At 49.4% G+C, this 26,321-nt stretch overlaps 1 protein-coding gene across 2 annotated transcripts in view; it reads right to left on the bottom strand.

The window, feature by feature from the left end:
* SLC39A11 (solute carrier family 39 member 11) overlaps positions 1–26,321 on the bottom strand; it is a 277,042-nt gene that overhangs the window by 156,641 nt on the left and 94,080 nt on the right. Inside the window, exon 5 of one of the 2 annotated variants that reach the window (XM_069544067.1) lies at positions 18,453–18,573. In XM_069544067.1, the coding sequence (XP_069400168.1) occupies positions 18,453–18,573 (121 nt within the window). Of the gene's footprint in view, positions 1–18,431; positions 18,574–26,321 lie in introns of both variants that reach the window. The other variant, XM_069544066.1, reaches the window with a different exon arrangement.

Genomic DNA, 26,321 nt, shown 5'->3' with positions numbered 1-26,321 from the left:
ATATAGACTCATAGACACAGAAAACAAACTTTAAATAAAAAGAAAGGATCCCCTATCTGCTCCGTGGTCACACTCAGTTTTTTCTTTCACAGTCAAAGGGATTCAGGAATTTCTATCCTTGGTTTTTACGCAGAACCTACTGGAAAATGCAGGGACCAGGGTAAAGAAGGAGGCTTGAGCTGATCACTTCTGTCGGGTGTGAATTCACACGAAGTGGGTGTCTGTTCCAGACAGAGCTCTCTCAGGTCAGTTAGCAGAGCTCACAAGTCTGTTTCTAGCCACAGGGTTAACCCTAGTGTCTCTGGACCAATCCTCACGTAAGTCCTTGCAGCTCTGAGTGGGAGGAGGGGGTTGTTTGGAGCATGCCAGGGCAGGATGCGGTCAGCCTGGCACTCACCCGGGCACAGAGTTTAAGGGAATGACAAAAACCTCAATATCAAAACATAATATTTTAGCCATCTATTTTTTTAAAAAAATCAAAATTGATCCAAAAGTATCCAAGATGGTTGCATGGTGATGTGAATATACTCAACACTGCTGACCTGCACGCCGAGATTCGGTTAAGAGCACATATTTCACTGTGCATTTCTACCTATGTCTTCCCAAGCAACAGATACTGGCAGTAATTTTTGTTTGTCCAAGAAAATCTTTATTTCTCCTGGGCTTCTGAGGGATAATTTAGCAGAGTAAAGAATTCTCTGTTGGTGGGTTTCTTCCTCTTGAAACTTTAAATATTTCACTTCACTCTCATTTGCTTCGTTTCTGAAAGGTTGTTGTAATTCTCTTCTTTGCTCCTTTGAGAGGTAAGGTCTCTTTCATGGGCTTCTTCCAGAGGTTTTTTTTCCTTTGATTTCCTACAGTTTGAAAATCATATGCCTAGGCACAGTTCTCTGACATCTGTCCTACTTCGAGCTCTCTGATCTTCCTGGATCTATGGTTGGGTGTCTGACATTAATTTGGGGAAAACTGACAGTCATCATTGCGTCAAATATTTCATCTGTTCCTTTCTCCAACCTTCTGGTAATCCCATTTCATGCAGGCCGCACATTCTGTAGTCCCTCTGCGGTTCCTGGATATTCTGTTTGCATTTTTTCCCTTCCTTTCTCTATTTGCTTTTCAGTTTGGGAGGTTTCTGCTGAGACGCCCTTAGGCTCAGAGGTTCTTTCCTCTGCCATCTACTGTACAAATAAGCCCATCAAAGGCATTCTTCATTTCTGCTGGGTGTTCTCGAAACGGATCCTCTAGCATTTCTTTTTGGTTCCTTCTTAGAATTTCCATCTCTCTGCTTACCGTGCCCATCTGCTCTCGCTTCCTGCCTGTTTTATCCGTGAGCACCCCTTAGCATATTAATCAGAGCTGTTTTAAATTCCTGGGCTGATATTTCCAACGTCTCTGCCACGTCTGAATATGCTTCTAACGCTGACTCTGTCTCTTCAAGATATGCTTCTTGCCTTTTAGTATGTCTGGAAATTTTTCTTAACAGCCAGACATGATGCACCAGGTAAACGGGACTCGAACGCTGTGACGGTGAGCTGTGGGGAGGGGAAGGTCCTACCGTTCTGCGATCAGGCCTCAGTCTCCATGAAGCTGGACCTCCGAACCGTGACTGTCCTAAGAACTTCTCAGTCTTCTTCTGCCCCGACTGGCGGGACAGGATGGCTGGAGTGGACTGGACTTGGGTATCTCCCTTCCCCCACATCAGTTCAGTGCTGATTAAACAGTTTCTCCTGAGGGCAGACTGTGCTCTGGTGTATTTCCAAACAGTTTCTTTCCTCCTCTCCAGAAGCATAGGAGGGTTCTTTTTCTTTTTTCCTTTATTATATATATATATATATATATTGTCATTCATGTATTTATTTTTATTTTTGACTGTGCTGGGTCTTCATTGCTATGCAGGCTTTTCTCTAGCTGCAGGGAGAGGGGTCTGCTCTCCAGCTGTGGTACACGAGTATCTCACTGCTGCGGCTTCTCTTGTTGCGGAGCACGGGCTCTAGGGCACTCGGGCTTCAGCGCTTGCAGTGCGCAGGCTCGATACTTGTGGCTCACGGGCTTAGCTGCTCTGCAGCGCGTGGGATCTTCCCGGACCAGGGATTGAACCTGCAGATCCTGCATTGGCAGACGGATTCTTCACCAATGAGCCCCCAGGGCAGCCCCACGGGAGGATTCTTCTTTTCCCTGATATTCACTGTGAGAACTGGGTTGAGCTCCGAAAAGTAAAACACAAGGGCTTGGCCTCCCTAGGACTGGTCTCCTCTCAGACTTGCCCACACTGAGCCCTCTAGCAGCTGGTCACTTACAGTTCAGATTTCTACACGGAGCTCATGGGTGTCTGCTCCGGAAAGTGGAGACTCTTTGCCTTCACTGTTGGTCTCCCCAGTTTGGGTCAACAGTTTGCCCTGTGACCTTATTTCCTCTACAGATCTAAGAAGACTTGTTGCTTTCTTAAGTTTCTGTAGTTTTTTACATGCTGGTGAAATGGTGATTTCCAAGCTTCTTAAATGTCAGACCAGAAACTAGAAGTCACATTACAAATTTTGTAACAGGCCTTCCATTAAAATGCATAATTTTAAAAATTACAAAATAAAAATAATAATTTTTAAAAAATTAGCAGAGCAACTTCCCTGGCGGTCCAGTGGTTGAGACTTCACCTTCCAATGCAGGGGTGCAGGTTCAATCCCTGTCAGGGAGCTAGGATCCCACATGTCTCATGGCCAAAGAAAATAAATAAACCAGAATCAATATTGTAACAAATTCAGTAAAGTCTTTAAAAATGGTCCACATCAAAAATACCCTTAAAAAATAAAAAATTAGTAAAAATGTAATTTACAAAAATTAATAAAATTGCAAAACGTGTTTTTAATTCATGATGAAAATATCAACATTTTAAACAAAGGCTGGATCTGACCCTGCCTTTATACGACCCAGCCTTACTCACCACTCCCTCATTTCAAAATTACTGAATCATATCTGTATTTAGAATTTTGGCATTCTGCTTATTGTGAATTTTTGCATTAATTTGGAGTTTTAGAAATGCTGCATTAAAATATTTTTTATCTCGATTACTACTGAGGGTTTGGGGACTCACTTTAGTTTTAAGTTCAAATGAGTGATTATAATTTTCTACAAGATAAATGTTCTACATTTTTAGACTTAATGACAAACAGTGGTTCTAAATTAAAAGAGCTTTAACACTCAAATACAACGCACGAGACTAGATTAAATCGGACTTGGCGTCCCGAACATATATATATATACCATATCTTGTCAAAGATATTTTCAAAATAATTCACAAAACTTGAAAATACACTGGAGATATGAGTGCCTCTCTCGTCTCACTCACGCTACTCTAGGCCCTGAGGTTCACCAACCCTCTGGGTGCTGATTGAGGCAACGCAAGAGAAGCAGCAACAAGCAAAACACCAGTTTCTGGTGCAGCAGCAAAGAGGACCAAACCCTGGGCAGGTGCTCAGTAATGTCATTTCATCCGTAACAAGCATGAATGGGAGTGTTGGTACGCCCATTCTACAGATGAGAAAACTAAGGATCAGAGACACGGATCATCTCACCAAAGCCACTGGGTAGGCGGCGCTGAAACGGGAACCCCGGTGTGCCCAACCACAAAGCCAACATCCTCGAGCTCCTTCACCTGTGCTAGGAGCTGGTCACATGGGCCACACTTTAGACCACCGCCACCATCCCCAGCCTTGGCCAGAGTCTGGTACTCGACAGAAGTCCCAGAAAATATAGAAGGAAGAAATTCAGTGGGTTGACCACAACTGGCCTCAGAATAAACGTACAGTGAAGGAAGAAAAGTGCCTTCTAATCAACCTCAACTTCCCCCTAATTCTACTCTTGTGCAAATAACTTCAGTATTGACGTTGGGTTTTTTTTGTTTAGTTGTTAAGTTACGTCCAACTCTTTATGACCCCATGGACTGCAGCATGCCAGGATTTCTTGTCCTTCACTATCTCCTGGAGTTCGCTCAAACTCAAGTCCATTGAGTTGGTGATGCCATCCAACCATCTCATCCTCTGTCTCATCCCAAGTCACACCTCTAAAGCTGGTTTCATGGAACACACTCCTCCACATTATCCATCCGGGCCAGCCACAAATGTCCCAATTTTCCAGGGCAGATGCCAGAACGGAGGGCAGCAGCAGGAGAATGTGCTCTGCCCACCCTCTCAAAACTGTTTAAAAGGTACAGAATAGGGACTGGCAGGAAAGAGGCAAGCTATTTTAGAAAAACCAAACAAGCACACAAACCACTTTCCCATGACCATAAAGACGGGCAGAGAGAGGTTCTCAGTCCACAGTGACAGCAACGGGCATCCTGGAGAAGCTCTGATAACCTACACAGAGCCCAGAAAGCCCAGAAGTGCATCTGCCAGAAACGGAGAGAAGGCCCACAATCGACAACCTGGAGGAAGAGATGTTCAGAGCCCTCTGAACCGCGAGGACCACGCCTGGGGTACAGTCCAAGCTTCCAGGGTGCCCAGGCAGCGTGGCCTCTGGGGCCGCAGCTGTGACACTCGGCTTTGCCCCAGTGAACCACTGGGGATGCACGATCTAGCCGATATTCATTTTCAGAAAGCTCGGTTGACAAGGACAAACCTGGTCAGGATGAACTTCAAGGACCTCTTGAAATGCTTGTGTTGATGCAGATTTTCACAGCACTGGATTATGTTTTCAAGAAATGGACCGCAAGTCGGAACCTGGATTATTTTCCATTTTGGTAGAGACAGTGGTGGTAATAAGTTTGGCCTGGATGGCAATTTTCAAAAGGTCTTACTAAACAGTTTATAAACGTATGATATCCACCAAACACTGCCGGAACCAGTTTAGACATAAGTAGGGGGGTATATGGACATCTCAGGTGGTGCTAGTGGTAGAGCATCGGCCTGCCAACCCAGCAGACTTGAGTTGTGGGTTCGATCCCTGAGTCAGGAAGATCCCCTGGAGGAGGGCAGGACAACCCACTCCAGTGTGTTTGTCTAGAGAATCCATGGACAGAGGACCTGGTGGGCTGCAGTCCATGGGGTTGCAAAGAGCTATGAGAATGTCTTAAACCACAGTGCAGGGGATGGGTTTGCCTTGGGAAACCCTGGTGGTCTCTGCTGCAGGGCAGCCAGGACAAATGGGTGTCGACTTCTCTGGCTTCAGAATAACTATCTTGAGTCTTTGGGGGGGAAAAAGTTATTTTGAGATGGTTGCTGTTGTTAAAAAAAATCGTGCCCAACCACCAAAAGATAGTTTTGTGGTTTTTTTTTTTTTTCTCCAAAAGAAACTTGGAAATGTAAATCAACCCTCAGAAGCCTCCTAAGAAACTCCCAAAACTTATCCAAACATCACCATCCTCACCATTCCATGGCTTCCAGGGAGTCCAAACTCATTTGTTCAGATGAGTTCGTCGGTATTGGCTGACATGTCAGTTTTACTAATTTTTAATCAGTTGTTATTTTTCGACCCCAAAAGGGAGCTACTGGGCACCACAGCATAGGATTCAGGGGTGTGGTGGGCTTCCCTGGTGACTCAGACGGTAAAGGATCCGCCTGCAATGCGGGAGTCCTGGGTTCGATCCCTGGGTCAGGAAGATCCCCTGGAGAAGGGCAGGGCAATCCCAGTCCAGGGAAATCCCATGGACAGAGGAGCCTGGCAGACTACAGTCTATGGGGTCCAAAAGAGTTAGACACGACTGAGTAGCTAACACAATGGTGTTGTAGCAAAAACAGAAATGAGTGAACAGCCTTTGGCACGTATAGCCAAACAAGCCTGCAAGAGTTAAACAGTCTTGGCTCTTCTTTAGCTGCTACTACTGACAAATCATTGTAGCTGGACTTGTGCTTCGCCAAGCTACTTCCTCTCTGAGTCCACATAAATTACAGTCTGTACCGGGCACACTCCTACCCCTAGGCTCCCTTGTATGGCTCTGCATCTCAAAAGGAAGACGCTCACAGCTGATAACTTCGAAGACACCACACTGGGTTGCAGAGGCATTTGACACAAGCTTTTGGCTATAAACTTGCAGAAAAAAAGAAAAATAGACAAGACCCTCCCGAGGATACAGAGCCTCTCCCCATTCCCAGAGGAGGGCACAGGCCCTGAGATGCCAGGCTGCTGTGCGTTCATCTTTGCCAGGCGAAGATAAAGCCATTCGTTTCTGTTTCCTCCAAACTCTGTACTTTTCTTATTTGGCACCTGGGGGACCGGGGCCAAGATTTTGCCCCGAGTGGCTCTTCTCTGCTCCTGACCCACATCCTCAGGGACTCGGGGGGATCGGGCTGAAGTGAAGAGCAGACGAAAAGTTCCAGACACAGCTCCACCACGAAGAACTGTCCCTCCCCAAATGCCAATAACCCGACAGTCTGTGGCTTTCATCAAGTACTCAGGGGGTCTCGGTCCCACAAAAAAGGTCATGGCAGGCATTTTGAGAATGATGGCTTAGGAGGGTCACCCTGTGAGGGTCCAAATAAGGAGGCCGGTAGCTACTTCAGGGCATCTACACAGACACCACAACAACTTTAGACAACACACCTGCCCCCTCATTTGGAGCCAACATTCCCACTCAATTAAAAAAATTGTTTTCATACTGAAACTTCACATCGTAAGTTTCAAGTTGCTTCTGTATTTCTTAAGGGGAGGGAGATAGGAATCGAGGCAAGTGACTCTCTTCCCTTCCTGCTCCCTCCAGAGGTGTCCCAGGGGTCTGGGAGCCCTGAGAAACTCAACATTTAATTCTTGTTAAATGGGTTCTTTGATGGGTTCAAAGAAGACAATGGCACTTAGAAGATAAGAGGCATCTCTGTGTTTGACATGTAGTGGTGAAGGGTCCTCTCCTGTGAAAGGATGCGTGCTTGTCTACCTCGGTGGACCCACTGTGATGTGATATTCAAACATCCCTGAATTTGCACACATAATTTAAATAGGAAACAAGAGTGGGAGGAAATGGAGACCGAGGTGAGAAAAACAGAGGTCCCACAGCCCTAGAGCCCCCTAATCAGACTCTCAGAATACAAGTCCTGAGTCACCATGTCCTGCTCTGCCCATCAAGCTGTATGATCAAAACCCGCGTCTGTGCAGCCTCCCACAGTCAGAATTTTAAACAAGCTTGTGGGGTCCCACGACTTCCCTGCAGCAGCTCGTTAGTTCCAGGAGAGGCGTTTCAATTTCCATCGACTTGTAGCCTCTTCTCTTCCCTTTGTTGTTAAACATAATGCCCCCAAAGGCTTCATGCCACTCCCTGGATCCTGAAAATTGGCTGAGCGACCGCGTAATCCAATCGCTAGCAAAAAAATCGACTCTGAAGTCTAGGTCAGCTAATAGGATCCCGTTAGATGCCAGCGTGGAGTCTTTATCCGCATCCCTACTGTCCTTTTCCAGCCTAAGACAGGTGGAGAGGAGAAAGGGGGAGAAGCAGGGTACAGTCAGAGCCCCCTGGTTGTACTGCAACAGAAGACCCCGAGAGAAAGGAAATTAACATGCTAATCTTCTTTATCCCCTGGTCTGCAGGAGACGCGCGAGAAGCAAGAAAAATTCAACACCAGGTGGTTAATAACGCTAATCAAGTCTGGGTGGGTGACAGGTGGGTTGGAGGATTGTCACAGAGACGCTTGAAGGATGACTTGAAGCAGAGGCAGGGTCTCCATAACAGACCCCACGGTGTCTGCACTTGTCACGGCGCTCCACCCCAAATGTCTGGCGGGGACCCTGTCCACATTTCGCTTGGATGAGTTTAATTAGCGCTGCCAGTGAATGAGCTTCCGTTCTGCAAAACCAGCCAGAAGCAAAGCCTGGAGGAAAGCTGCACCCAGATTGGGTTTTCTAGAAAGAGGGGAGGGGCCCCCCGAGTGGAATCTGCCCCCAGGGATCTCTACGCACAGAGGCAAGAAAGCACCTCTGAAGAGCTTTTCCAGTTACTGCACTACCAGGATCCGCTGCTCCGGGGCTGCAAACAGCACCGCGGGGCCCGACAGAGCCCAGGAGAATTCTCCAAGGACCCTCCATGCTGAGGGAGAGGGAGGAGGGAAGAGGGACAGGTCACTGGAGAGAGGAGAGGAGGAGGGATGCGGACAGCGAGACAGGAAGACGCAGGTGAGAGAGAGAGACCAGGAGAGAAGGAGGGGCTGAGCGAAAAGAGGCCAGGTGAGATGAAACAGACAAAGGACGACATCCAGCTCACCAAGCAGAGACGTCCTGGTGGACCGCAGCAGGGAAGGGGAAAGGTTACCACGGCAACACCCTGCAGGACCACACGGGCTGCCCAAGCGATGCTCAGAAAAGACACCTGCAGCCCACGGCAGCCCGGCCTGCCACCCCCTCCGCTCACCCGGGGGGCTGCGCCCAAGGCCCTGCGCTCAGACACCAAGGTCTCGGACCAGAACCCACCGCCACTCTGTCCCTCCCTGTGACACCAAGGACACTAGCCCGCCAGGCCCCTCTGCCCATGGAATTTTCCAGGCAAGAATACCGGAGTGGGTTGCCATTTCCTACTCCATCCTTCTTGGCCCTTTCCGTAAAAGCCAAAAAGCAAGAGGAGGGGAGGAAATAAACAATTGAGATGGGACTGAATAGGTAGAAAGGGCTCCTTGAGATCATAAATACTTGAAACCAAAGTGCCACCTATGCCTCTTCAGCTTAAGGAGCTTGTGCAAAAAATAACATCTGAAAAAAACAAACAAAAAAAAAGATCTGGAAAGTGCCGGGCTGACGGGCTTTGGCAACACCACCGGTTCTCCGGGTAATAAAAGCTTGGCAGGAGCATCCTAACGGGAGCTGGGGCTGCCCAACACTCTTGTCTGCTCTGTTTCCCAAAAGCACATTAAAAACACATTTCGCTGTTTAATAGACTTATGAGCTGAAATGAATGTGTCAGAATTCTAATAAATATGATGGAACCTGCTAGCCCAGCAAATGTTAAATGTTACAAAAGGAAATAGTATCCCTAACTCTTTGGTAGACGCTTAATGAATATTTCAGACAGAGAGTCCTGGCAGCTGCCCTGAAGGCTCCAGTGAATTCAGTGGGGGCTTTATGACTGCCAGGATTAGGCGCCTCCGGATTCCTCTCCATGTTTCCCCTCTCCCTTCCCATGTGCATGACAGAAGCCCCCCACCCACCGCCACTGCCCCTCCTCTGCCAAATAACCAAGCTCCTACGGCCTGGCCACGGAGGAGCAGAGGGTGGGGCTGGTGAGCGGACCGGGCTGAAACGTGTCCCCCTCCACCGGAAGGTGCCTCAGCCTGGGATCTCACCTAGAAGTAAGAGTCTGCAGATGGGACGAGTTAAGGAGTGGGCAGAGTGGGTTAGGGCGGGTCCGACAGTTGGGGTCTTTATGAAAGCAGAGGAAGATTTAGACACTGAGGCACAGACAGGCACACGGGGAACAAGGCCACGTGACAACCGTGCTCGAGACTGGAGGTTTGCAGCTGCAAGCCAAGGAGTGCCGGGGGCTGCCAGAAGTTACTAGAACCCATGAAGCTGTTAAACAGCCTGACCCTGTGGACGCTTTGAGTTCAAAATTCCAGCCTCCGGAGCTGTGAGAGCATCCGTTTCTGTGAAGATGCACAGTTAGTGGAACGTCATACGGCAGCCCTGGGAGACGAACCGTCAGGAGAGCACGCCTATCCATTCCAATGTGTGAGACCAGGAATCTCCCCCAAAGTCAGCTGAGTAATTCCTCTAGGGGGGACTGCACACCTGCCCGCGGTCTTACAAGACGGGACTTCAGATCACCTGACTCTGTCTCTGCTTGCTGCCTCGAGAAACTCTCCAGCCTCATCAGTGCCGTTCTCCACACTGATGACTCAGCATTCCCAGTGCGTCCAAGCATGGGAAGAACAAATAAGGAGGCGGAAATACAGTGAAGGAATCAAAGAGATAGAAAGGAGAGGAAGGCAGGAGGAAGGGAGGAAGAAGGAAGGGGAGGGAGGAGAAAGGAAGGAAGGGAACAAGGGAGGAAGGGAGGAAGGGGGAGACGGAGGGAACCACGCCAGTGCCCTTGCACAATGGTCCTTCAGGGGGTTACCATCCATAAGAAGGCAATGTTTTGAAGAAATCAGGCGCTATTAGGGGCTGAGTTGTGTCCCCTCAAATGCACGCACTGAAGCCCTAATCCCCAGGACTCACCATTTAACTGTGTTTGGAAACAGGGTCTTTAGAGAGGTAATTACATTATAACGAGGTCATTGAGGTGGACCCTCATCCAATAGGACTGGTAAGCAGAGGAACACAGACAGGCGGAGGGAAGGCCAGCTGAGGATGCAGGGAGAAGGCGGCTGTCAACACACCACGGGGAGATGCCTGCGAAGAAAGCACCCTGCCCACTCCCGGACCTGAGACCTCAAGACCCCAGAACTGTGAGAAAATGTATTTCTGCTGCACAAGCTGCTCACCCGGCAGTCCTCTGTTATGGCAGCCCTAACACGCGACCCCGTGGACTGTAGCCCGCCAGGCTCCTCTGTCCGTGGGATTCTCCAGGCAAGAATACTGGAGTGGGTTGCCATTCCCTTCTCCAGGGGGATCTTCCTGACCCAGGGATCGAACCCAAGTCTCCTGCATTGCCAGGAGGATTCTTTATCCCTGAGCCACCTAGGAAATGCATAAGCTAAGCTAAGCTAAGTCGCTTCAGTCGTGTCCAACTCTGTGTGACCCCATAGATAGCAGCCCACTAGGCTTCCCCATCCCTGGGATTCTTCAGCCAAGAACACTGGAGTGGGCTGCCATTTCCTTCTCCAATACATGAAAGTGAAAAGTGAAAGTGAAGTCGCTGAGTCCTGTCCGACTCTTAGCGACCCCATGGACTGCAGCCTACCAGGCTCCCCTGCCCATGGGATTTTCCAGGCAAGAGTGCTGGAGTGGGGTGCCATTGCCTTAAGCTCCAAACTGCCTCTGGGCCCAGGCCTCCTGAAAAATGCCCTGTGCACTGACAGCCTAAAAGCAGATAAACAGGAAAAGTGCTGTTGCAGTGCTAAACAGTAGGTAGGCAGAACATTACACTACTCAGACGCGAAAAAATCTATAAAAAGTATCCATGTAACAATGCTCTCCTGAGCTGAGACACGCAGACGCTCACTCAGGCCTCCCACACAGAGCCCAGTCCCAGAGGGTGTTTCTGTGTTACTTCTCTTATTAAACATTCATGGTGCTAAAGAGCTCCTGGTAATTATTATTGTTGAATTTGCTGTTTATCCTTCGTTGTTAGTGTTCACTTAGCCGTGTCCGACTCTTTGCGACCCCAGGGACTGCAGCATACCAGGCTTCCCTGTCCTTCACTGCCTCCGAGAGCTGCTCAGACTCATGTCCATTGAGCTGATGATGCCAACCAACCATCTCATCCTCTGTCGCCCCCTTCTCCTGCTGCCCTCAGTCCTTCGGAAAAATATTTTTATCCTTTATCCTTTGGCAAAATATTTTTGTTCGAGTTTGGTTTTTTGCTATGAAATCGTGGCACGTTTAATATCCTCAGTGCTGCTGCCACGTGCTGACAGGTTTGGTTCACAGCCCTTTCAATGAAGAAACCCGGTTACGGCCCTTGGCCCAGAAAGGACATAACAAAAGCAAGGCTTGTCTGCTTTTCAGGTCCTGGGCAATTCCTCTCAGTGAGGCCAGGAGAAGGCTGGAAAATGTCCCCTGACCAGCCAATCACAGGAAAAAAGAAAAAGTCTAATTGCTAAAACCACATGCTAAGGCGTTAAATTTACATGAGCAACTGTGAAGTTATTCTTTATCTGTAGAGATCTCACTGATACAAATTCAAAATTACTAATATCATCTCAGAGACGTCCCTAAACACATTATTTTGGAAACCTAGTCATTTAAAAAAAAAGAGCTGCATCTGACTCCTGATCAAAGCACTCTGCTATATTTCAAATGGATAACCAACAAAGACCTCCTGTACAGCACAGGGGACTCTGCTCAATGTCGTGTGGCAGCCTGGATGGCAGGGGGGTTTGGGGGAGAATGGAAACATGAGTATGGACGGCTGAGTCCTGTCGTTGTCCACCTGAAACCATCACAACATTGTTAATCGGCTACACCCCGATACAAAATAAAATTTTTTTTAAAAACACACAAATTTAAGTGTACTAAATCTGACTGGGAATGTCAGTGACAGAAGTCAAGAAGACTTGGAAAATTAGAAGATCTGTCAGAGGAAGCTTGAAGCTGCTTAAATAAGCCCTCTTTGCTTCCCTAGGACTCAACTATTCTGAAGAATTTCAGAGCTGAGGAAATCTAGGAGTTGGGAGCTGGATACAGGAGGCTGATCTTACAGAGAGAACAGACAACTGTCCCCCAAGAAGGGAGTTCACCCCCACAGCGACTGGCTGCCCCCCAGGCCCCACGTGTGTGCCGAAAACCATAATCCTCCAAAGGCCAGCCAGTGTGAAAACCCATCTGTTGGGTTCACCGTTCAGTGGCTAAGACTCCATGCTCTCGGTGCATGGGGGACCAGGTTCCATCCCTGGGCCGGGAACTAGACCCCACACGAAGCACCTAAGTGTTCTCATGCCGCATAATAATAATATAACATTAAAAAGAAGAAGAAGAAGAAAGTGTCCCCAGTTAAAATGCAAGCACACAAGCAGGAGTGAAACACTGTCGGGGGCGGTGCCTCCACATTCAACGGCTGATCAAATCTTTTTCCCAGAGGCACCAAAGGGAGGATGTTTAACGAGAGATATGGGGGAGAGGAATGATTCCAAGCTCTGATTGACAGAAGACTGCGGGGTACCTGGAGAGCAGCTGGGGGTGCCCTGCGGAGGGAGTTGGGCATCGGAGAGCATCCCCGCTCCATCGCGACGCGGAGTGAGCCATCCTGTAGGTGCTCATCTGGGGCTTGCACACTCGGGAACCTTGGGCCAAAAGAGGCCAATTCTGTCACCCAAGACCAGTTCTAGTTCTACGAGAAAATGCCACCCAGCAAGGCCAGAGCATAAACAACCAGGAATTCAAGATTTTAGACTAAGAAACAAACAAATACTTGTGGTCAGGGGTGGTACATTTCTCCAAATTCACAACCCACTTAAAGCTACGTCTGCATCGGTTTCATTTTGCAAAACACGGTTTCTCGTCTGCCAGGCTGTCCAGGTAGAGTTATCTTTGCCAGCTGAATTCTTCTGACATAACAGAGTAAGACATCAAGGGAGAATGTGTCTCTTACAGGAGTTTCTTACGGCTTGGGCTTGCCTGACTTGAATCCCCATTCATGTCTCCCCCAACCAGCTTTGAAAAGCTTCACGGATAATAAATAGAAGCCGCTTCACAACTAATTTCCCAAATTAAATCCACCTCTTTCTCTCCTGGAAAATAATGCCTACTTCTGTTCCTTCCACAGAAACACAAAATTACATTCAATTTTCCATCTGGCATGCTAATGGATCCATAAAAAAAAAAAAAAAAAGTCTTGGAGAGTTTCAGCTTCCTCTCAGAACAAACAACTTAAGGAAATGGGGAAGTTAACAATTACCTTCCCCGGTATCTCAGCCGATTAAGAATCTGCCTGCAATGCAGGAGACCCCGGTTCAATTTCTGGGTCAGGAAGATCCCTGGAGAAGGGACAGGTTACCCTCTCTAGTATTCTTGGGTTCCCCTGGTGGCTCAGATGGTGAAGAATCCATCTGCAATGCAGGAGACGCAGGTTCGATCCCTGGGTTAGGAGGAGCCCCTGGAGAAGGACATGGCGACCCACTCCAGCATTCTTGCCTGGAGAATCCCATGGACAGAGGAGCCTGGTGGGCTACAGTCCATAAGGTCACAAAGAGTTGGACACACTGAGCAACTAACGCACTCACTTTCACTTTCAGCCTAAAGAGTGACTTCCCAGGTGGCACTAGACATAAAGAACTCGCCTGTCAAAGCAGGCAGGCGTAAGAGACGTGGGTTTGATCCCTGGCTTGGGAGGATCCTCTGGAGGAGGGCATGGCAATCCACTCCAGTGTTCTTGCCTGGAGAATTCCATGGACGGGAGTGCTAAGGTCCTTGGGGTTGCAAAGAGTCAGACACGACTGAAGCAACTTAGCACGTAGCCTTAAGCAGAGTGCTCGTGAGAAAGAAAAAAGACAGAAAGTTCACTGGCAGCCGAATGGGGCTGTTGAGGCGAAGAAACCCAGGTTTCTAGATAAACACGGAGGTCATGGATCCAGCTGAAGTGTGATGGACGTTATAGACCTCTGCCTTCCAAAAATGCATCTTTTTTAAAAACTGGAGTATGGTTGCTTTACAATGTGTGTGAGTTTCTGCTGTGCAGTGTGACTCAGCCACATGTGCACACATATTCCCTCCCTTGGAGCAACTCTTCCACACCCAGGTCATCACACAGTGCTGAGCGGCTATACAGCAGCTTCCTGCCAGCTATCCCTTTAGCCCACGGCAATGCACACGGCAGCGCCACTCTCCCAGCTCACCCCACCCTCTCCTTCCCCCCGCTGTGTCCGCAAGCCTGTTCTCAACGTCTGTGTCTCTATCCATCAGTGCCATTTTCTTAGATTCCTCAAAATACACGGATCTTTCTGCATAAAGCTCCAAGAGGTTCACAGACTCTTTGGTGCCCACTCCTGGGCTCCACATGTACAGAACCCCTGGCCTTATTTCCAGAATTTACTCAACCATAGAACTGCCTACAGAGATGTGTTAACACATGTGAAAATCTCTCTGCTGCATTAACAGCAAAAGACGGTAAACACCCTAAGAGGCCATCAAGAGGGGACTAATTAGGTAAGATCACAGCCAAAAATAAGAATGGGACGCTTCAGCGAATGTTCCCAGAACAGAAATCGAAATGTGTTATGAAGTGAAAAACACCAGGCTCAGAGAAAGGGGGGCCAGGTACAACGGGGTGAATGCCACATCAGGACTTCCGAAGAGGAGGCCAGGCACGACGGGGAGAACGCCACGTCAGGACTTCCGAAAAGGGGGTTCAGGCACAACGGGGCGAACGCCACATCATGACTTCCTAGAGGAAACACGGGAGACAAGAAGCAGTGTCTGTGTCTGAGAGGGAAACCTGGGCCGTAAGGGATCTGAAAATGAAAGTGAAGCCGCTCAGTTGTGTCCGACTCTTTGCGACCCCATGGACTGTAGCCTACCAGGCTCCTCCCTCCATGGGATTCTCCAGGCAAGAGCACTGGAGTGGGTTGCCATTTCCTTCTCCAGGGGATCTTCCCAACCCAGGGATGGAACCTGGGTCTCCCCCATTCTAGGCAGACGCTTTAACCTCTGAGCCAGGGATCTGAAGGAGGAAGAAAAATTACTTAATAGTTGTCACCCAGGTCATTATTTTCTTAATTAAAAGAAAGTTGGTTGGAGATAGATACACAGCTGGGGCAGGGGGAGGGGCGGCGGTGAAGGTGGGAGAGAGAGACTGATTTATAAGAACTTCTGGTTTACCTGCGACCCAGAACACCCCCAGCCCTGAGAACAGTTGATATTGTAAAACGTTTGGCACTGAGATGTACATAGGAAAGCATCGTAAACGCATAAGTACTTTCCCCGGCGAGGGCCGCTGCTGAGACTCGAGGCAGCTGAATCCGTCTCGCAGAGCGGCCCTTCTGGCTTTTCCTCTTGTTGAACCAATTACAGGACATTACAACAGCAGCACCAATATTATTTTTTAGAGGCTGATGTTATTCACCAAACACCCATTAAACCAATCTCCGGGCTCCATTTACAGCAAGCTTAAGGGCAGATCCAGATGGTACAAATAAGGCATGCTCATACTTGATCTGTACACAGCCAGTCATCAAATAGCCATTACCAACTTTCAAGTCCTCGACCGCCTGACACCCACAGGTGTACCCAGGCGAGAAGAGGAACAACTTTTCCGGAGGTAGCTGGGTTCCCTCGGGCTCCGCAAACCATCTCTGCGCTCCCCCCACCCTCCGCGGGCTGCATTAGCTCTCAGATCCGAATGGCTAGCAACAGTGACCAAGGGTTGCCTGGTAACCTGGTAACGGGCTCTGCCTAGGTGCTTCTGAGCAGAGGACAGGATGGCATTGCCTCCCACGCAGCCTCTGCTCGCCACCCCGCCCTGGAGTGGCCAAGAAGGTCCAGCAAGCCTGGGAGACTTTCCAGCAAAGTCAACTATGGAGGCAGGAAGACCCTGAAAGGAAGTGTTAGTCACTGAGCCGTGTCTGACTCTTAGCGACCCGATGGACTGTATGTAGCCCACCAGGCTCCTCTGTCCAAGGGATGACCCCAGCAAGAATACTGGAGTGGGTGGCCATTTCCTCCTCCAGGGGATCTTCCCAACCCAGGGATCGAACCTGGGTCTCCCACACTGCTGGCGGATTCTTTACCACTGAGCCAGCGGGGAAGCCAGCAGGGAGGACGCTGAGATAAACCAAACACAGACCCAGAACTCGGCAGAGCAGGATGACGGGCCAGAGAAAACCCGGAGGAAACGCCCCGCAGAGGTGATTTAACTACCATGAGGGCACGAGTGCCTCTGAGCCTGCCCACGCATCTGTCCACGCGCACTGTGCTCTCCTCCTCCTAATAAACGCTTCACTTGTTTCACTATTTCCATCTTCATGAAGTTCTTTTCTACAAACCGGAGGGGCCCGGGTCTCATCACCGGACACTGGTCCAGTGGCTCGGATTCGGTGCTCTCACCACCAGGCCTGACCTTAGTTCTGACTGGGAACTGAAACCCTGCTTCCAAGCCACCGCAGGCAGAGGCCACCCAAGGTCAGCCCCACTGGCCCTGTATTCTCGTGGTCCTGTCGGAAAAGGTTCATGTCAAAGGGATCTCTTTTTACTTTTTTTTTTTTTTTTGCTTCAATTAAGTCATATTTTATTTGTTAATGATTTACAAGTTGACAATGACCTTGAAGATGGTATTGTCAACACTTCTTATGCCCTTTTTTACTTTTTTGATTGACAGGCACTGAACCTTTCCCCTGTGGCCTTGAAGATTGAAAACAATGGCAGAGAATAAAGTCTGGCAGAGACTAGAGATGGCTCAGAGTCAGGACCATAACGTCTTCATTGGGGATCACAGGAGATCCAACGTGCAAGAGCTGGGGAGAACTGACAGAAAGCCTTCTTTTCCTGAGTCCCCACTACTCGGCATGGAAAGTGACCGCCTTAACTGGAGGACAGTGCCCCACCCTGCTCACCAGACAGCGCTCGACTCTCCAGTAAAAGGAAGACCGCAGACCACACCCGAGCGGAGCTGACTTGAAAACGAATGACATGTGCGACTGGACGCGGGGGGCAGAGTTTTCGTGCTAACCCTCTGTTACTTGAGCTCTCTTTGGCTGAATTTTCACTTCCTGATTAAATCCCACATCGGAAGAGGTGGGGGGGCCATGAGCTTCAACCCGAGAGGAAGAGGTGTTCAAGTTTCCATGAATAATTCCTGCAGGACCTAATCTGAGCACAGATAGCTGAGAACTGGCTGAAGCATGGCTGTACCTCCTGTAGGATCTCTACGCCCCAGGTTAGGGATCATTAGGGATCCCTAATCATTAGGGATCATTTCAGAGACACATATCAAATTAAAACGCCAGCCCGGAAACGTGAGAGGACTTGCTCCCTTAAATCACAAAGGTGAAGACGGTGGCCAGTCACCAGTCTCTTTCTCCTCGATTCTTCTAAGAGAGAAGAACTCCAAGCAAGGGACGGGGCGGCCGCTTTCAGCATCCTTTGCTTGGTTAAGTTCCTGAGTCTGGGATTTACAGAAGTAGAGGAAAAGAAAGGGACAAGGTTTCACAGCAACGTGGGACTTAGATAAAGACAAAGGAAAAGAGAGGAAGCCACCCCTCCTGGTGCAAATGGGCACTTAAAGTAGCCAACTCCCCCAAGTGAACCATGACAGGGCATGCAAGGGGAAGTCTACACTGAGGCTGGGGACCAGCATCATTCTTCAGCTCCTTCTCAGGGGGCACCAACCCAGTCTGCACTGCCCCCATGGAGATTCAGGAATATAGCACCTCCCCCGCCCCGATTCCTCTCAAGAGGGCGCACTCCCTCTAGCTTAAGAGAAAATGCATGGCTTTGCCATCAGTGTTTTCAGGTTTTCAGGCTCCAGACTGAATCAGTGAAAACAAGACCCAAAGTTCCCCAGATGAACCAGAAAGATGAAAGTCACGTCAGTGGGAAGGAACATCCAGGGGGCCATCAGAGGGGGAGATGGAGGGACACAGCTCTGTCCGCTGCAACCCGAATCAGCCCAAACCCACCAGAGCAGCCCACAGGTCCACTTGTCCAAGTCAGGGAAACAGCCAAAGGCTCTGTTTCATACTGCGCTCTAAGCAGGTGGTTTGGAGAACCAACGTGGAGGGGAGGCGTGTGTGCTGGCCCAGCCCCAGGCGACAGCGAGGTGGGCGCCTGGCAAAGACAGGATGGAGCAGCTGGCACGTCCCGGCCACCCCTCCCGCCCCTGGCTCCAGTCTCTCCTGTCTGACTCAGCTCGCGGTCTGCAGCAGGGAGCTTGCCTGAAAGAAGCCCCGCTCTACCTATCCGGATGGAAAGTTCGCTCTCGGGGAAGAGCATCCTGGCACCCTCCGCATCGGACTTCTTCGTCAGCACAGGGTCCAAGTTCAGTGCCAGGGCCGTCTGCGGGTCTTCTGCTGCACCCTGAAACGAGAAGCAGGGCATCACTATAGCACCTCCTCTGCCTTCATCCCCCAGCCCCTCGGGCTCCTGGGGACCCAGGCAACCTGCATATCTCCACGGAGGGCACCGGCTGCCTGGGACCCAGCTGTTAGGCCAGGAGGAGCCATGAGCAAGGCCACAAGATTTCTGGCTGCAGAACTTTGGGGATGACAACAATTGGCATTGGAGGCAACCGTGCTGATCCTAGAAATGGGAAAAACACACACTGGGAAAGAGCAAACCCCAAAATCCCTCTCTCCTCTCACTGCAGGGCAGAGGGCATAAGGGACTCAGTTCCTGAACCGTCAAAAGAAGCCTGGACAGCAGGTCCGCCCAGTGGTGGCCTCAGCACAGGAACCAAGGGCAGCAATTTCCAGGAATTCAGTGTCTTCTGGTTTCTCATGGTATCAAAAGAGGATGCGAGGCAAACAGAAGCATCTCAAAAGGAGGAAACGGAGAGTCCTGGAGGATACGGCACATCTGAAGTTGAGCCCAGTTGGCCTTAAATCATGTCGCCCTTCTGCTTTGTCCAGCACCAGTTATTCTGACTCTTTGCATGAGCTGTGCAAAGTCTTCATTTTGATCCCCACGTTTACTGAACAAATATTTACTGTCAACTTTCTGGACACCTCGTAAACTACCCAATTCTAGCTCTTATGGAGTTTACAGTCCAGTGAGGGGCAAACCAGTGAGTCTACAATGGGGCTGTGAGTCTGTCTTCCAAAGACATCGACAGGGCCCCTAGCACCTAAGGGAAGGTGAACAGAATCATCTCAATGGCAAGGAAACGGCAGCTATTTTCTGAAAACCAGGCAAAATAGTTTCAAACAAACAGAAATTTCCATTTAAAATGTGTGTACCTCAAAATGACAAGTACTGTATGAGTCCACTTACATGAAATACCTAGAACAGGCAAGATCAGAGACAGAAACTAGAGAGTACCAGCGCTCCCCTGGGGGCTCAGATGGTAAAGAATCTGCCTGCAATGCAGTTAGTCCTGGGTTCGATCCCTGGGTCAGGAAGATCCCCTGGAGAAGGGAATGGCAACCCACTCCAGTATTCTTGCTGGAGCATCCCACGGACAGAGGAGCCTGGTGGGCTACAGTCCATGGGGTCGCAAAGAGCTGGACGTGACCGAGCAAGGAACACTTTCACTTCTTCACTTTCAGGGGCTGGGAAGGAGGAATCAGGAGTTACTGCTAAATGGTCACAGGGCTCCTGTTTCGGGTGATAACGTTCTGGAGATGGACGGTGGCGACAGCTGCACAGCACTGTGAATGCAATTAATGACACTGCGTTATGCACTTTAAATGGTTACAGTGGCAGTTTCAATGTTATGTATATACCCGCTCCAGTGTTCTCGCCTGGAAAATCCCAGGGACGGGGGAGCCTGGTGGGCTGCCGTCTATGGGGTCGCACCGAGTCGGACATGACTGAAGTGACTTAGCATAGCATAGCATATATTATACCATAATTTTAAAATAACGACGCAATATGCTAATGGTACACTTTGGGTGAACATCAATAAAGCTGCTAATGGTACACTTTGGGTGAACACCAATAAAGCTGGTAAAAAGAAAAAAATAATCAAAATAAAAATAACCAACTTAGTGGATTAAATAAACAAATAAAATGTGTGATCTCATAGGGAAAGAGGAGAAGGCTTAATCATCCAATCATGGAATGCATCTATTTATAAGCAAATAATAAACCTGTTTTCTTGGGTACGTTTCAGAGGGGAATCTCACAAAAGTGATGCCTAGCTGCATCTTGCATAAAGACACACACACACACACACACACACACACACCTTCTTGCTCATCAGGGATCAGAAAGAGAAATGATTCAGGTATTTTACTTCATTATTTCCGTCTAACTAAAGGTAAAAAGTGAAATATAAACCCTTCCTCTCATGTCCTCTGACTCCTCCAATATATTTCTCTTGTCCTAATCATTTATTTATAATGCTCTTTATACGGCACTTTTCAAAACTGAAGCAGAGTTGATTTACAATGTTAATTTGTTTTGACCAGCCAAGTGACTCAGTTACACACAACACACACTCTTTTCCTTATTCTTTTCCATTATGGTTTATCACAGGTCATAGAATAGAGTTCCCTTATCGTGCACTTTAATAAAGATGCTGACACGTCCTTTAACCTTGTTTTAAAACGCAAGGGAAAAAAGCCTTGTGGCACTGTGCGAGCCGCCCTCATTGAAGTTCTTAGGTGCCCCCTGCCCCCTCCGCCGGAGAATCCTAGGGGCAGTGGGCTCTCATTTGCAATGTCGCTGGGAGGGTGCATCAAGAGAGCATCCCGCTGAAGGGTCAAGGCTGATGACACGGCAGATGGATGACCCCTGGGGACAGAAGGGCCTTGGAGCAGGCCGGCCCCGCCCCGCCCCCAGCGACAGCTGGCGTCCGTGCCACGTGCTGAGGGCCACGCAGTCGCGGCTCTTTGTCCATAAGCTTTAATTATTTCTCACCCTACATCTCACGCTGACATCTGAGGCACCACCATGGCTGTAAGACGCATTTCCCCTGGAAAGCGGTGCCTCAACTGGTGTTTCTTCCTTTGTCTCACTTCTTTTTACAACGTGATTGAGGCAGAAGCAGGGGAAGGATGCGGAAAGGGAACCACTTCATTCCAGCAGAGATGTGGCCGCCTTCATCCACTTGGGGCAGCTGGTTTGACGGGGGTGGGGGGTGGGCGGTGATCAGTCAGGTACAGCTGGGGGAGACCCTGGTTTTAACTGAGAACAGTGGCTTTCAGCTGGGGTGACTCTGCTCCCCAGGGGACATTTGGCAACGGGTGCTTTGTGTGTGGGGTGGGGAAGAGGAGGTGCAGGCATCTAGTGGGGATGCCACTGAACACCCAACAACCCGCAGGGTGGCCCCCACCACAGAGAGTGACCCGGCCAAATGCCAACAGTGTTGAAGCTGAGACACTCCACTTTAGAAGGCTGAGAACGCTCATGACCTTTCTTTATTGCTAGTCATGCTGAGAATGCACAGGCCCTCTCTTTACGTAAGGTCAAGAGAAGAATTTTGCTGCTTCCTCCAGGAAGCCTGCCTGCCTTCAGGTATTTGGCAAATTTTTACTTTGGCAAATTTTTATTAAGTATCAACTGCACACCAGAACCAGTCTAGGTCCTGACGATTCAAAAAAGCCAAGTCCCTTGTCCTTCCAGAGACAGACAATAAACTCACAATATACTATAAAACCAAGGGCTGGTTGGGATAATGTCGATTAGAGAAAAAAATCATCACCATAGTGACACAGCACAACTGTTGTAAGTACTGGGCTCCAGTAAGTAAGTAAGTACTTACTGTTAGTACTGTGTCAGGCTTTCTTCCAGCGTCTCATTATGAAACGCAAAGCTGGAGGGCTCCTCCAGATACAGTGCTGAGAGAGGGCTCTCTGAGAAGATGGCATTTGAGCAAAGACCCGCATGGAAGGGAAGAAGCCACACTGACTCCCCAAGGTGGGGTTTCAGGCAAGGAGACAAACCACCCCTCCCTTCCCCCACCATATCCCTGGACCCTTTTATCAACTACACTCCGTTGGTTATCATTACTTCATTCCAGTGCTGGGGGTGGGGTGCCCTGAGACAATCCCACCTCAGCTTCACTTAGAAGCTGCCTTTTAAAAAGCTGAAAAAAACCCTAGCAGATCTCACTTGTATTCAACCCACTCCTGGGCACTGGGCCCCACCTGTGGCGTCAGGAAGGCAGAGCGGGCTGTGCAGCAGAGAGCTGCAGGGGGCACCCCCAGGTGATGGGGGGACAGCTTCTGCAGTCCAGTGTCCCTGAGCATCCCCAGACCCAGGCACCGGCTAGCCTCCAGGGGCTCCTTTAAGCCTCCCTTCTAGGTTCCACCCTCCCCTCTCCACCACTGATTTGGAGAAGGAAACGGCAACCCACTCCAGTATTCTTGCCTGGAGAATTCCACGGACAGAGAAGCCTGGTGGGCTACAGTATAGGGGGTCACAGTCAGACACGACTGAACAATTTTCACTCTAGGCTCCACCCTTCCTAACCCTCCCACGGAGAAACACACCCCTTGGAATTTCAGGGAACAGTCTGCAAGAGACACCTGCTGTGCCTTGGTGGCTTTATCATAACGTTCTTGAGGCTGAGGGAAAGTCAGGAAACCCCTGTGCGGCTGACACCTGTCCTGGCACCCTGGAGCCCCGTCTGCTCATCCAGTTCGGACACTGCAGTGGAGGGGTGCGGCATTTTTTTTTTACTGGACCCTTAAATAAATACCGCTTCTGCCTGTGCTCGGGAGGAGGGCAGTGGGAAAGCCACCAAGTCCCCTGGGAAGAAATTCCTGCCTCTTTGCTGATGGCAGCACACCCCTCTTTAAACTTGATAGCATCGCTGTCTTTCATTTCTGAAGCTTGTTCTTCTTTTTTTTTAATCTCTGCAGAACTTTTCCATCCACGCTACCTCACTCAATCCTTGCAGCCCCTGGCGGAGGTGAGGTGAGGGCTGATCCCTTCCAGGGCAAACTTCTGAGCGAGGCAAGCCGTTCTCAGCCTTTCACGGCAGCCCTGACAGCTTGCCTAGCTGCCCGTTGGCAGGGCAGTGAGTCACTGCCCTCCCCCTGATACTTTCAGTGGGGCTCCTGGGACCCAGGACAGCTCCGCAGTTGCTGGGTCCCCTTGCAGCTCCCAAATGCCAAGGCAGCTAAACACAGGCTCTGTCCCAAGCTACCAGGCTCCCTCTCCTCCTGCCTCTCCCTCCCACCCCATCCAGGGCTTCCTCCCCCTGCTCCCCCGTCCCCACCCAACCCTCCAAACCCAGCTTTGCACAGACAGCAGGGAGGTATGTGGCAACACTCGTCCAGAGCCACGGAACTTGAGATCATTGTCCTCCGGTGACCATTAGTGTTATTATTATTATTATTAATGGCTGCAACAAATCCCTGGCTCAGAAGAAACACAGCAACTTCCACCCGCTCTGGAAAGGTCATGCCCAGAGGCAGGAGCTGGAAAAGTCTAGCACTTTCCAGAAGGAAAAGAGAGAGAGTGGAGAGACAGGAGGGGGAAAAAAAGGAGGAAACAAAATGAAGTGGAGGAAGGGAGGCAAGCAGTCCTGCAACGGACTTTATGTGGAAACAGAAAAAGCTTCAGCACATAACACGCGTGCCTCCTTGCAGAAATACCGTCCGGGTGCTGCTCGTCACGGGTGGCCCTCCCAGGTCCCAGGAAGACAACTCGTGTTTCTAGAGCCCCAAATGGACTCAGAGCCTGGAGAGCAACCCGACAGGATGTAGGATGGAGTCAGCCAAGGCAGCGGAAGCCCCACAAGGAAAGCACAGATGGAGAAATGCCACGAGGTACTGAAGCCCCAAGGGACCTGCAGCCCCGAAAACTCAGGGCAATGGCTGGATGTGTTTGCCCTGCATCCCATGAGCATCCTTCCCTGAGTTCTCCTGCCTCTGGCTCGTTCCTACTGGGATGCATCCTTGCTGTTAACAGCCATGGGGTGGGTGGGGGCGGGGGGCAGAGAGGGGCAGAGGCAAAGCAGACCGACCTCTGGTGATCGCCCACGGGCTTGACTCACCAAACCCGCATGCACACCCACTGTTGTGTCAGTTCGGGCCAGGGCGGAGGGGAGGGGAAGAGGGAGTCTCTGGGACATCTCGGCACATCCCCCCACCCCATGGAGTGCAGTCTCTTTAATTGAGGTTTGTCAGCGGCTCGGAACTCCCTGATGAAAAGCGGAGGGAAAGGTCACAAAATTAATTGGTACCCCTGCCAGGCGGCCGCAGCGGTGGAGAAGCCGCACCCCCTGGGGACCCAGGTGCCCAGGGGGCCTGGAGCCCCAGCCGCCTTTGTCCCAGCCGCTGCCTCCACACCCCCGCTTAACCCAGACACACAGGGTGAGGTGAAGCAATGGATGCTGTTTCTATTACTGAGAAATCGCAGCAATAATGACACTCGTAAGACGAGCTGAAATTATTCCACATAATGGAAAAAGAACTAAATGCTGGCCCTGATCGCCAATTTGAATATGGATGATTCTTACATAATAGATAACCTTCTCTCCCAGGGAGGCCGGCGTGGGGCCAGGCGGGCCTCACAGCGCACAGGGACATGGGGCGGCAGGGGGGACAAGCGGCTGCTGTCTTCCCTGCCTTGTTTGTCCACATGTTAAGGGATCCTGGGTCACAGCCAAAGACGAGGAGAACGGCAATCCAAAGTCCTTGGTCTCTACTGTGTTGGAAGCATAGAACATTTTGCCTGAGAGTGCTAGGGCTGCACCCAACCCAGCTCCCCTCCCTTCCCCTAAAATAACGGCATGACATCTAGGCCTGTGCAAGTGAGGCAAGTTTTCAAGTTTCTAAGGCATCACCTTTGATGCCTTTAAAAATTCCTGGCTGAAGAAGCCTGAGCTCCCTCCTCTAAGAAGTCTTCCTGGATAAACTCAGTCTAGTCTGGATTAAATACAACCTCCCTCTCTTCACTCCCTTGATATCCCATTCATGTTTCTCTCATCACATCTGCACAACTGCAAAGTAACTCTCAGTGTCCCTGGCTGTCTCAAACCATGATATCCAGGGACCAACAACTCATTGAATCGATCAGACCAAGTGATACCACAAAATCTCCAAGAGGAGAGGGGAGAAGCTATATAACAGAGAAGACAAAAAAAAAAAATCCAAGTGAACACAAAATATTTAGGCCTTGAGAAAGAAAGACAAGGGGATTAGTGCAGAGATGGAAGGAAAAGGCTTAAACGTATCAAAGAGTTTTTTTTCTTTAATAAGATTTTTCTTGATGTGGACAATTTTTCAAGTCTTTATTGAATTTGTTAAAATCTCGCCTCTGTTTTATGTTTTGTTTTGTTTTTTTTTTTATCTCAGCCTGAAGCTTCCCAAAGGCGAGGTTAACTACAGAATTCTAGCTGTATTTAAAGCAACATAAGCTTGCTATTGCTCAAATGATCTTTGTAGAGACAAAACCTTCTCCTATTTCTGATACCAAATTACTAGTCATAATCAAGCCTATTTAATCACGTAAAATAGATTCTAAAGCACCACACAGTTCTCTCTGCAAAGATACAGCTCTCTGAGAGTCTGCAAAGATAGCCCTTCAGTTATGGTTCCACATAAGCAGCTCTGAGCTGGGCTGCAAACAGCCAGTCTCCCACTAGCGTGGTTCACAAAGAGATGGCACCAGGCAGACTTTTCCAAACCGTTATGCCTATTCTTGTAGCTCGAAATACAACTTTTCCTCAAAACAATAATATAAATCTAAATGAAGGCAAATATAAGTCCAATGAAGTATTTTCTTTGTAACCCTCAATGGTTATCCGAGACTTAATCCTAGGAGTCACTAAAATATACTAGAAAATCCAAGCTGAGCCTTTTCTGCCTTCTCAGCAGTTTGAGAGCCCTGAGCTGATCTTTCCAGGCAACTTTTTCTGACTTATGGTATCACTGGGAAAAAAAAAAATGTCTATTAGACACTTATTGTTAGCAATGAAATACCCCAAAACTTAGTGGCTTAGAACATAAAACCAGTTATTACTGCTCATAAGGCTACAGTCAACTGGGTACCGCTACTCATATACCCTGGCTCAGCTGACATCACCTAGACTCACTTGTGCACCATCTGTAGTCCATCCCTGGCTCACCTAGGGATTGGATGGTCAAGGATGGCACATACAGGCTGGTGGCCAGGAGCTGGCTGGCTCTTGGCTGGGAAACCTAGATTCTTCT

The sequence above is a fragment of the Ovis canadensis genome, chromosome 11 (assembly GCF_042477335.2).
Source record: "Ovis canadensis isolate MfBH-ARS-UI-01 breed Bighorn chromosome 11, ARS-UI_OviCan_v2, whole genome shotgun sequence".
Lineage (NCBI taxonomy): Eukaryota > Metazoa > Chordata > Mammalia > Artiodactyla > Bovidae > Ovis > Ovis canadensis.
Note: the sequence above shows the minus strand (reverse complement) of the source record. Positions and strands in the feature narration are given on the sequence as shown.